Source organism: Astyanax mexicanus, chromosome 19, assembly GCF_023375975.1.
Source record: "Astyanax mexicanus isolate ESR-SI-001 chromosome 19, AstMex3_surface, whole genome shotgun sequence".
Classification (NCBI taxonomy): domain Eukaryota; kingdom Metazoa; phylum Chordata; class Actinopteri; order Characiformes; family Acestrorhamphidae; genus Astyanax; species Astyanax mexicanus.
In genome coordinates this window covers 25547684-25561110 of record NC_064426.1, presented here as the reverse complement: position 1 = coordinate 25561110, position 13427 = coordinate 25547684, and the positions used below count along the sequence as shown (strand labels likewise).

The following is a 13427-nucleotide window of genomic DNA, read 5'->3' as shown; positions in this document are numbered from 1 at the left end:
ACTTGTCCCTGTCCACTACCAATATTTAAAAAAAAAAAAAAAAGATATTAATGCCAGAATATTGGTGAAATACCTGTTTATACTAATACTAACTGGTCATGGCAGGGCTAAAGTGTGCCAGCAAAAACGGTTGTCTGTTTCCTGTTGACTTAAAATGTAGACAGATGCTAAATCGTCTGCCAAGCAGTAAAATGATGAGGCACAGAATTTGCATTTATTTAAATTGTTTTATTCTTATCAAGCAATGTAACTGCTTTCCACAGGTAAAAAAAACTGTTTTGGGCCTTAGGTGTAAATTACTGCAATAATTCCTAGAATATTCATTTTTCAGTCACAAAAATATTTTAACTGAGGTATTTTAAGAGAAACACCAAAGACTGAAAGGAACCAACAACTGTCTTTCTTCTCCAAGTCCTGCAGTTACAAATTTTACATCACACATTCATAGAAATCATTCATTATAAAAGTGTAAATAGTGTAAATATACTGTATAGAAAGTCATGTGTGCCCACATAAGTGTGTTAAGCCATTTGTATAATTGTGTGCTAACCTTTTGTTGTATGTTAAAAAATGGGTTGACACACACTAAAGGAAAAAAAAGTCAAGGTGTTGTGCCACTTGGGATGGATTGGAAAATCTTGGAAATACTGCTGCCATTCCAGCTTTATAGTTTCCCTCAGATATCAAGTGTAATCTTACATAGTACTCCTAACATTATTAAATGTACTTCTGTGCGTCTCTACTTAAAAAAAAAAACAAAGAAAAAGAAAAACACAAACCAAACAACTGTTGTTGCAATTGCAAGATTAATGTGCAGTTTAGTTGCTTTGCATAGCAATGAGCTTGCAATGTCCACAACAGTAATACGGTAAAAGTATTTATGCTTAAAGTGCATTTTTTTAAAAGAAATCTCAGGAATTAAAAAGTGTAACAGAAGTGTAAAAGTATTCACAGAAAGTAAGAAAGATCCCTGAACAATGCTACTCAAATAAAGTAACCAATGTGCATGTTGCTTTCACAGTTTAGGCATTAAGATTGTGTACATTACGATAATTACAGTACAGTTAATAATCTTATAATCTCATTTGTATGCTATGCGATGAAAACATTATTCACTTTCAAAGCTTTTACACAATTCATACTCTTGGTCCAAAAAGAGAAGATAGATTTATAATCTTTAATAAGAAAGAGACTTGCTGGCACTCCAGCAATTATCACTAAACTCCACTATTTGTATTTTAATTTAACCCAGGGGTTCCTGGCCACAAAACGTATTTACTTAATTACCATTTATCTAATGTGTATTTATCTATGATAAGAGGATAGTGCAAAAACATTGTGCAGTCAAATTAGATACAAATACCTCAACATGTACTGTACAATTGCTACAGTTTCAACATTCAAACAGCAGAGTAAGAATTTAGAGTTTATAAGAGAGTTTGCATATTGTTATTGTTTCTAAAGAATCCTGGTAAATATATTAAAAGGGAAAATAAATCATAATAAATATTAAGATATTTATATTAAGAAAAACAACTCATCTTTAACATTAGATGGTGTTAGTAAGCTAAATGTACTAGCAAGGAAAATGTTAAGATTTTTTTTTTACAGTAAAATTATGCAGAAATTGTGTAGAAGGTTTAAGTTTAAGTGGCGGTATACAGTTTACGTTTGAGTTTTGGTTAAGTTTAGGCTTAAATTGAGGTGGAGATTAATTTTGATTTAGGTTTAGCCGTGGGTTAAGTTCAGGTTTAAGGTAAGGTGTACAAAACATTTGTTCATCTATAAAAGTTGATGTGTATGCTCAGTTCAGGATTAGCATGATGTGTAGATCAGTTTCAGGTTTAGTTCGAGGTGTAGATTTAGGGTTAATTTGATTAATTTTTAATTCAGGGTTAGGTTGATTTCTCAGCCAGGTTTAGACTGAGGTTATGGTGTGGATTAAGTTAGATTTAGGTTGAGTTGTGGGTTAAATTCAGGTTAAAGTTGAGGTATAGGTCAAGTTCAGGTTAAGGTTGAGGGTCAATTAAGCTTAAGACTGAGGTGTAGGTTAAGTTTATTTTGAGGTATAGGTAGAGTTTATTTTTCGGTTTAGGTTTAAGTTAAGGTTTAGGTTGAGGTTCAGTTTAGGTTAAGATTTAGGTGTAGGAGGGGCGCCGAGTGGTCCAGCGGTCTAAAGCGTTGGCTGTATGAGCGGGAGGTCGCAGGTTTGAACCCCCGCTTATGCAGCTTTGCCATCAAGCTGCCGGTGCTCTGGGTGGGTAGATGGTGCTCTCTCCCCACATCACTCCTAGGGTGATGTCTGCAGCACAGGGTGTTTGTGAGCTGATGTACCGGAACCAATGCACTGGCTGCTCGGCAATGCTGAATCAGCAGCAGCTTGAAAAGAAGCGGTGGCTGACTTCACATGTATTGGAGGAGGCTTGTGTTAGTCTTCACCCTCCTGGTGTGTTGGGGCATTACTGGTGATAGGGGGAGTCCTAAAGAGTGGGTTGGTAAAATTATATATATATATATATATATATATATATATATATATATACGTATATATATGTGAAGGTTAAGTTTAGTTTTGGTTAAGGTAGGTTCAGTTTAGGTTGAGGTTGAAGTGTAGGTTAAGTTTAGATTTAGTCTGGACCAGGAGATCTACCAAACTTGGTTCTAATATTCAGATACTCCTGAGTTGTTCTTTGAGTTTAAGCTAAATTGATCATCTTGGCATGGACGCTTTTGATTTATTTTATGCGGATTGGCTCTGGCTGTCAGCTTTCTGAGCCCGACTTTAGCTTTTATATTACATTCATTCAGTGAAAAAAAAAGATTTTCAGTCAATCATTGAAAAAACAGGTATATGTTTGATTAAGATTTAGATTTAAACATGAAAGAACTTGTGCAGTCATCACCACATAGTGGAAAAAAAGAGGGAAAAAGCGGAAAAAAGTGCTAAGTTAGTCTGTGTGTTGTTTATCAAAAAGAAGACATAAGACACAGGTTTACGCAGGTAACACAGTAATACTTAGCAATGCCATGGATGGTATGTTCGTCTCTTCGCACATCATTCTTATTATAATGTATTTGTGAAGAAACCGTTTGTTAGAAAATACAAAGAACTGCACTGTACAGGTATAGGAGGTAAAATAAGGCTTTGTTAAGAAATTAAAAAGAGATTAAATAGCAATGTTTGCATGCTGAGAGCATTATTCCCATGCAAACAACCCGATGAAGAAAGAAAGTTGGAGCAGAAGGACATTGGCGACTGAGATGAATGACGTTGCGGTGGAGACGACTGGGCTGGCTGCGGATACATTGGAAGCTTTGGAAGGGAAGGTGCCCACTGTTGCTTGGAGAAAGCTCGAGAAGCTTGCCGTTTTAGTGTAGACCTGGACTGTTGAATCTGTTGAGGCACGAAGTGTCTTGGTGGTGTTGCTGGAGGTACTGTTAGTGATGCTGCTGTTGATGCTGCTGGTGTTGGCCACAGTCAGAACTGCAGCCTGGACCCATGACTGACCAATCTTACACATCAGTGGACCTCCTTTATTAGTCTGAAGGAGAAAAACAATGATTAGGAGCCAGTGGTCTAGAAACAAAATGCAAAGATAGACACAGTGACTTTTTTCTTTTTTTTTTTACATTTTGTCATCTTACAACCACAAACTTAAATTTTAAATTTTATTGAGGTTCGAGGTGATAGACCAACACAAAGTGGCACATAATTGTGAAGTGGAACAAAAATGATACATGCATTTCAACATTTTAACCAAATACAAATGTGTTCAAAGACTCTAGATGTGAACATCACAATTTTCATAGTTTTATTGGATGAAAATACTGAAAACAATGTATCATTTTTGTTCCACAATTCACAATTATGTGCTACATAAGACTAAGTTAGCTTTGAGCTTACATTAAGCTGCCACTACTTTATTTAGTTATAAAAATATTTTAAGAAATTGGTAGAATTTTCATTAAATGTTTAGATTTTAGAACATTTCTAGAACATTCTAGAACATTTCTTGAAAATAAATAAATGTTCTTTTTTTGATTGAATTTTCAGCCTATGTGAACTTCTGGTTTAAGTCAATTTAAAATGTAAACAAATTTATTACTTATATTTCTTAATAATTTTTTTACAAGCCGTCCACAAAAAATAAAATCAGTATGTAAGTTCTAAGGTGAAAAAAACAGAGTGGTAAATAGGTTTGGAAAAATGCATCCTATATCATATTTAAAAATGTATTAATACATGAAGATCAATTATTCTAAAAACAACTTCTTTTAAAAACATTCTTTGGCAATTTGAATGTTGTTTTAAAAGATTTTTTAAAAATAGTGTTAACTAGAAACCTGTTCTAAGGCCATGACTCCAGTGCAGATGCTGCTGTTAGATGAGGATGAGTTTCCACAGCTCTGTATAGTAGTGTTGAACTGCTGAAGAGTTTGATCAGCTACAAGAGAAAGAAAGAGAAGCAATGTCAGGAGGACGAAGCTAGCTAATGCCATTCATTGGTAATGGACACATACAGTATTTACAAAGTCATTAAGGTTTCACTGATTACTGTAATGTTCCTACTACAGCCAAAGATTGAATGGTACTGTATATACAGTACAGTGTGTACCTCCTCCACCTGATCCCCAGCCAGATGCCCAGCATTGAGCATTGACGGTGAAGCTGTTGTCCCCCTGGTCGACACATACGGGCTGAATATAGTTGGAAAGTGTTGGCTTGAACCCCAACAGTAGCACTGCTACGTTATTCCCTGAACCAGTGCTCAATGTGATGTTGGTCACATTGACAGAGACCTCGTAGGGGTTGGATCCATTTTGTTTGAGGCGGCCTAGGACAACAGTCCAGTCAGAAGCATTGGAAGAGCTGAAAGATATGAAATGAACATAGATATGAACATCAAACCTTAGAGCTATAGTGTTATTTTCCTAATACTGTACACTGGACATTGAGAAGCTGTAGAGTTTACCTAGAGAAGCAGTCAGCCGAGCTCAAGACATGTTTCTCAGACACCAACGTTCCCCCACAGATGTGAGTGCCATTGCGCCGCAGACTGGCCATCCATGGCCATGCACCTGCAGATGCCAATGAGTTTCCCCCTCCTGTTATGGTGTTCAGATTGGCGTTGCCACACACCACAGCTGAATTACGAGAGGAAGTCAAATATGATTAGTTTTCTTTTGCATCGTGCCTAAAACATTTATCTTCTCTGTGTATATCTAGTAGATCTAGTGAGTCTTACGTGCAGGGGTAGTAGTTGGGGGGACAGTGGTTGTAGTAATAGCAGGCAGGCCAGTGCAGGATACACTCAAATCTGAATCCGTGCCGGAGGAGCTGAATGCGTAATAGCCTGGCTGGTTGCTGGTGATCTGCTGGTTGATCCAATTCTGGTACATGGACACTCTGGAATATACACCAGGGTAGTTGGCTTGAGCACAACCTGTACCAAAGCTCACAATGCCACCTTGGATCCAACGACCATTCTGTTTAACCACCAGTGGACCTCCAGAGTCACCCTGTGTAGGAACAGATTGATCAATTTATGCACACAAAACATTTTATTACATTACATTAAATGTAATGTAATGTAATGTAATAAAATGTTTTGTGTGCATAAATTGGTCAATGGAGAAAAGAAACAAAAAAAAAAACTGTGAAGGCATTAAGAGGAGTTTACCTGACAGGAGTCTTTCCCACCTGCCAACAATCCAGCACACATCATGTTGTCTGTGATACTTCCAACTCCATATAAGCACTTACACTTCCTGTTTCCAACAACTGGGACTTGTACTTCTTGTAGGGTCTTGGGATTACTGAGAGAAACTGAGGAAAAACACATTTAATATCATGTTAACTAGGCAAAAACATTTGATTTCAGTGTGAAAATATGTTGCCATTAACCAGAAGCACCAGTAGAAGCAGAAGTTCAACACCAGAGTTTGTATCCACTTCTGGATTTTGGAGGTCTGACACTATGGTTAGTCAGTCAGTGCATATCCTTTTGTGTGTGTAGCAATGAACTTCTGATGAACTTCTTTACATTAGTGAGGGTTTAAATCAGTTGTGGCCCACCTGTTGCCAAGGTGGCAATGCACCAGAAATTTACCCGAACACATCTCTTTTTCCAGACCACCACGCCCATCGGTGCAGATATACAGTTGCAAGAAAAAGTATGTGAACCCTTTGGGATTACTTGGATTTCTGCATAAATTGGTCATTAAATGTGTTCTGATCTTCATCTAAGTCACAACAATAGACAAACACAGTCTGCCTAAACTAATACTACACAAAAAATTAAATGTTTGCATGGTTTTATTGAACACAACATGTTAACATTCACAGTAAGAAGGCAAAAAGTATGTGAGCCCCAAGGCTAGTGCCTTTTCTAAGAGCTAATTGGAGCCAGGATGTAATGAGATTGGATGTGTTGGTTAAAGCTGCCCTGCATTATAAAAATATTTACCAGTTTTGAGTTTGCTGTTCTTAAGAAGCATTGCTTGGTGTGAATTATGCCTCGAAAAAAGAGAGCAGAACACCTACATGAAAAGAGCACCTGGAAGTTCAACAGAGGATGGGTGATGCAACATGACAACGACCAAAAACATAGAAGTAAATCAACAACCGAATGGCTTCAACAAAAGAAAATACGCCTTCTGGAGAGTCCTGACCTCAACTCAATTGAGATGCTGTGGCATGACCTCAAGAGAGCGATTCACACCAACTTCTTGCAACTGTATACATAAGCTCTGTTGCTATTTAAACATTCCAGGTGCAAGGCATGAAAATCAGGAGAATCTCTCGCTATCTTTAAGAAACTCCTGAAGACAGAGCTCTTCAAAGAGCACTTACTCTCTTAACACCTCTAACACACTAACTACTTCTAACCTCATTTCCTTCTTCCCCTCCTTCACTCCTCTATCCTATTATTCCCCTTTGACCTCCTTTTATCCCTATCCAAAGATGTTTTACCTTTAAACTTATTTTACATTGTACTTGACTATTGTAAGTCGCTTTGGACAAAAGCGTCTGCCAAATGTAATGTAATGTAATGTAATGTAAAATAGACTCTTCGCAGGGTGTAAGGTAGCAATGAGCGTTGTAAGGTAGGGCCCAGAGATTCTTTTTTTTTATTGTCTTAAGACAGGTCTCAAGACCGAGACCAGACTCAAGTAGTACATCACTAGTACATCTGGCAATGGTCTTTTACATTATTTCAAAATTACAAAATTTCCCAATGAATGAACTTATGGAAAATTATTTAAAAATAAACACTGACATCTGTTAAAGTTATGTTTTTTTTCCTTCTCATGTAAAATGTACATTTTGAAATCAGCATTTTTACCAAGGCAGCAAACGATACAATTTGCACATTTATGTACCGCTACCTCAGTTCTCACCTCCAGTGGCAGTGTCACCCCAGCCAGTGACCCAGGTCTGAGTGTCAGTGTAGAATGTACTACCAGGTGCAGCCAGACACACAGGTGAAACATAACTATTGAAGGTCACTGGAGTGCTCAGCTGCAGGAGGGCGATGTCATTATCATGTGTTGCAGTGTTGTAGCTGGAATGCACGATAAGTCTAGAGATAGAGCTAGATTGTTGGTTTGGGTTGCTTGACTGCAGTGCGTACATGCCCATGTACGCAGTCACTTGTGAAGCAGTGTAACTAAGTAAAAAGAAGAGTAAAAAAGAAGAGGTGAAGCCTTATTACTTTTCTCATAATCAGATTTTGAGCTAATGTTTGTAACAGTTATTCTGTTTGGTACCTTGGGAAGCAGTGGGCTGCTGTCAGAACCCAGTTAGAATTGATGAGGGATCCACCGCAGAAATGAGATGCTTTCTGCAGGCTAACTTGCCAAGGCCAGGCACCATTGTTAGCATTCTGTCCCCCCACTATTTTGGTGTTCAGAGAAGCTATACCACATACTGGAGAGAAGAGCAACAATATTGTTTAATATAATTATTATATTCTTCTGTAAACAACCACAACAATAACAATAACAGTTTAAGTGTTTCTTGTTTTCAGCTTTCAAAGCATTAGAAATGTTCACCAATATTAGAAACTTATTAATATAGAATTATTTGCTCACAAAACCACTGAAGATTGGTTTGGCAAATGTTTCTGGACTACAGCCATTTGTTTTAAGGTCTTAACAGATTTAAGGTGGTAATGAATATGAGATAGTAATGGATTTAAGGTATGATTGGATAAGGTAGCACTGAATTAAAGCAGTTTATAAATGTTAACTTTTTAAAAAATAATATTAGCACACGTTTCCAAGCCAACTTAAAGCTTATTTACGAACTTGCCCGTTCTACACTGTAAACTGTAATTGAGTTGTTTGAACTCAAATTAATTAAGTCTGTTTGACATAAAATTGGATATTTCGAAACATTGCTCAACCAGTTTAAGGTATCTGCACATTTGTGGGCATATATACATTCAATCTGAGACCTTTAAGTTGAACCAACTTATAATAACTGAGTTTGCTCTGATTGCTCCTTTGCTGTTCATAGGTGAGTATTATCGTTTTGTAACCTGCCTGTTTACCGTGTTACCATATCGCCCAGGCTTACAGGAACACTCAGGGTTCCTTAGCACAGCACTATCTGGTGGCATTAGCTGCTAACTGTGGCTAGCGCTAGCAGTTAGCTGCTAATGCTAATGCTGCTGCACCCAGCCTTAGTGGAAATCTGGAACTCTAAGCTTACTGTCAATAAACAGAAGCACTTTACTCACCCACATAAACAGTTTTAGGAGATAAATCTGTGTAGATTAACATACTGTGCTCATTTGAATTTAAAAGGAAATGGTGTTTTTAAGAATTCATTCTATAATTACTTAACTTAGCTTTACAGGTCTTGCCACCCGGCAGTAAGACCTGCTGAATTAGTAAGGAAACATGGAAACACCCCTGTTCCTTACTAGTGTCGCATAATGCGCCTTATAATCCGGTGTGCCTTATGTATAAAAATAGACCAGATAATAGATATTATTGATAATGCGCCTTATAGTGTGAAAAATACGGTAAGTAGACTTAACTTATTAGGGTTTACAGTGTAGTTATTATTGTGATATACAACTGATTTGATCTACATTATACTCTATTAACAGTTGGCTACAACTTAATGTATTAAAAGAAAGATGCATGATTAGAGAAAGAACCAAAATAAATAATCAAATAAATTTACACATTGAGAAAACTCTAGAGTTTTGAGTTCACACAACAAACATCAACAACAAAATCAGATGTCAGACAGAACTTATGTTGATGCATACATTCTACTGCAGTAGAACTGGAATATATTGTATTAGAATTGTTCTGATAATTCATTTAAGTGAAAACAAGAAATAACTCACCATCTGACTGTGAATAACAGCCTGAAAGAAATGGAAAAGTGGATGTTATTGCTCATTTATTCAGTTATATTTACCGGAGATTCTACATAAACATAAGCATACATAAGCAGTATTAGTTAAAATGAGATGAGAAAATTAATTAATTAATCATTTAAAACTGAAAAATGTTTACAAATGAAGAGAAATAAAATATTGCTGTTCAGTGGATCTAGGCAATGTAATCAACAGAGGTGGAAAGTAATTAATTACATTTACTCAAGTTACTGTAATTGAGTAGATTTTATGAGTAATTTGTAATTTTTAAAGTTGTTTTTAAAATAGGTAATTCTACTTTTTCTCAAGTACATTTTGACACAAGTAATTTACTTTGCTACATTGGAAAACTCCCAATTACTGAGTAAAAAAAAAATGCTGGGGGAAAAAAAATTGTCTGAATTAAAAAAAAAATTGGCACGGATGCTTGCGTGTGGAATAACGAGGCAATAACGTCCTCATGCAATACAAAATGTGCCTGCCCTGCCGGACGGAGCTGTCAACTTTAAAAACTTTCACATCAAACCTGTGAAAGCATGTGGTGTAAATATTTTTAGCATTAAACAATCTGCTTAAATGTTAAATAAACATGTAAATAGCAGTTAAAGCAAAGCAATGGCAAGTAAAAAAATAATAATAAACTGTAAAACTATAAAATTACAGTTTATAGTCACCTATATGACCATAACCTTTTCATAGTAAAGAAAAAAAAATGGATCATAGGAACCTCTGCCATTTGTTTTATGGGGTGTTCTGAACAAATAAAAGGTCCAAACTATTATGTGGAATAATAGTTCATTAAAAACAATTTCATTTATGATTTGTTTTTACTTTTTTAAATCAAATAATTAAAAGTAACTATGTAACTTTTACTCAAAGTACATTTTAAATTAGGTACTTTTTACTTTTACTTAAGTAGATTTATTAGCAAAGTAAAGGTACTTTTACTTAATTACAATTTTTCAGTACTTTTTCCACCTCTGGTAATCAATAATGTTAGAATGCATCTAATACAAGGAATCAAGGCCCATATTCACAAAACTTAGAGAGAAATTTAAGATATACAGCTCTTGACAAATATAAGAAACCACTTAATGTTGTTAACGATATATGTGCTGATGTTTTTTCTTGATTTTACCAAATTGAAAACCTCTGGAGTATAATCAAGAGGAAGATGGATGATCACAAGTCATCCAACCAAGCTGAACTGCTTGATTTTTTGCACCTGGAGTGGCTATACTCTGGAATATACTATAAGATAGTATATTCACTTGTCTTTACATGACTTCACAGACTGCTACGATGTGCTGTACATATGCTCTGCAATCTTCCATCCAGTTGTTAAAACCCTTATTATTTAGCTGCCATTTGTAATGTAGTCTGCTTTTGCAAAGATCTAGCCAACCAAAAGCTATGTTAGTTTAGCTTAGAAAACTTGAATTGTAATAACTTGCACTGAAATAAAGTAGTTAAAGTTTGCTAACCTAGCTGAAATGTTCAACACTGAAATAAAGTAGTTAATGTTTGCTAGTAAAGCTAGCTAAAATGTTCAGTACTGAAATAAAGTAGTTAATGTTCACTAACATAACTAAAACATTCCACATTGAAATAAAGTAGTTAACATTAGCTAACATAGCTAAAACCTTCCACATTGAAATAAAGTAGTTAACATTAGATAACATAGCTAAATGTTCCAAACTGAAATAAAGTAGTTAACATTATATAATCTAGCTAAAACATTTTACACTAAAATAAATTAGTTAACGTTAGCTAATCTAGCTAAAACATTCCCCACTGAAATGAAGTATTTAACGTTAGCTAATCTAGCTAGCTAAAACATTTCACACTGAAATAAAGTAGTTACCGTTAGCTACTCTAGCTAAAAAATTCTGCACTGAAATAAAGTAGTTAACGTTAGCTAATCTAGCTAGCCAGCAAACAACTTTATTTTACTATAGAACATCTGTCAGTTTAAACTTTAGCTTCTAACTAGTTACCATTATCTGGTGCTTACCACTTAGTATATGGTGCTCACCACTTAGTATGAATAAAAAAAAAATACACCATGTCCCTTTAGGGGCTCCATATGTAATTTCAGATGGTATGGCTCTAAAAGGATCAGTTATAAAGTAATAAAATTTGCATCTGTACGTTCATGTCTATCAAATTGATTTCCGTGCTTCTGTGTGATTCATGCTACATACATTCAAACATGCAGGAAAAATAAGAACACAAACTATATCCAGCACAAACAAGTTAAAGAATAGAACAAAAAAAAAAATCTATAAATGAAAAAAGTGGCTGAAATGTGTAGAGAAGAGAGGAACCAAACCTGTGTCCTTCTAAACAGCATAAATATGATTACTGAAGACTTCTTTACGCTGTTTGTGAACTGGTTGGGTGAGTTCAACTTTTAAAGAGTCTAAAACACTGAAAGATTCTGTGCTGTATTTAGTAGGTGAGTCAGCGGAAGCGTGCAAACATGTTTGCAAATGTAAATTTATGAACTTACCGTTGGCGATCAGGCTGATTATGAATGCCACACACAGTGTCCTTAACATCGCCATGGTCACTCACAATGAAGCTGCTTTACAACATTTCAAAGGTACATATACCTAAGACACACCCACATCTCTCTCTCTCTCTCTCTCTCTCTCTCTCTCTTTCTCGCTTGTCAATCACACTATCAGTAGAGGAATTTCTGAACTGATGTTTTAACTTGCTGAGCTGGTCATGATATAAATAAACCACAACATATAAATGGAATCACTGTCAACTACAGTATCTTGTAGTACCTTTCCATTTCAGTTGTTTGTTATTTCCTTGAAGAAAAAAAATAATAATTAAAAGTGAAGGTGATTATTGGCTTAAATGTACAATTCTAGCAAATACACATCCTTTTTTTCACGATGTGGCACTTCTTTACACTGAAATGTTTACAAAACATATGTTCCCACTCCACTGATTACTGTTAAATTCAGATCTGTAGACGATTTTTGGAGCTTTTAATCACAATGATACAGACATAATTTGCTGGTGTCAAGACATTTGCACATGCCACAATGATGATTCAGATTATTAATTTTTCATGTGATAAAAGTAACTGTGTATAAATATACTGCACAAGGTTGCATCAACTCACAGTACTTGGTAGTTTTTGTGGTGCAGTGGATAACACCACTACCTGCCAGTGAGCTACCACATTATGTGGGAGACTGGGGTTCAATTCCTAGTCTGGGTGATTACACTGTGCTACACCAGTAAGAGTCCTTGGGCAAGACTCTTAACACTACATTGTCCCATCTGTGTAATTGGAATAACTTTGCATGTCGCTCTGGATAGGAGCTTTAGATACATTTAAAAAAGTAACTTAAAAAAGGATGTCCGATCATTTGCTTACTAAAATATACAGTGCCGTGAAAAAGTATTTTTTTTATATATATATATATATATATTTTTTTTTTATTCATACTTACATTTGTTTGACTATCAAACAAACTTGTAGGAAAAGAAATCGCTTAAATAACTGACAACATAAAGCAGGTAAGGTTACTGTAGGTTAAATCATTTCCAAAGCTCTGGGACTCCAGCAGACCACAGTAATAGCTATTATTCACAAACAGACTTAACATGGAACACCAGTGAACCTTCCCAGGAGATGTGGGCCTACCGAAATTACTCCAAAAGGGCATGGACAACTCATCCAGGATGTCACAAAAAAAAAAAAAACAGAACAACATCTTTAACACTACAGGCAAAAGTATTATACATTAGAGAGTTCCAAGGCAAAGTCAACTTAACAAAAATAACACAATGACTTGTATTTTCCAAAAAATCATCTTAATGGACCCATGACATTTTCTGGTGGCTAATGAGACAAACAATTTTGGAAGCAGGTGTTTCCTTACATTTGGCGTAATACTAACAAATAATATCCAAAAAAGATCATTATACAGAGAGTGAAACATGGTGGTGGTAGTGTGATAGTCCTAGGCTGCATCTCTACCAGAAAATACTGAAAGATTCTTT

The 13427-nt window shown here is 35.7% G+C and overlaps 1 protein-coding gene across 1 annotated transcript; it reads right to left on the bottom strand.

The window, feature by feature from the left end:
• Positions 1 to 213: 213 nt before the first annotated feature.
• On the bottom strand, positions 214 to 12044 carry LOC103044070 (transmembrane protease serine 9). Its single transcript, XM_015601624.3, has 10 exons — positions 11911 to 12044; positions 9366 to 9386; positions 7771 to 7930; positions 7402 to 7670; positions 5682 to 5827; positions 5247 to 5520; positions 4974 to 5145; positions 4617 to 4870; positions 4345 to 4445; positions 214 to 3542 (listed from the first exon to the last, which is right to left on the bottom strand). Exons 1-10 carry the CDS (start codon positions 11963 to 11965, stop codon positions 3198 to 3200), a joined length of 1797 nt encoding a protein of 598 aa, XP_015457110.3. The 5' UTR covers positions 11966 to 12044; the 3' UTR covers positions 214 to 3197.
• Between the last annotated feature and the right edge of the window lie 1383 nt (positions 12045 to 13427).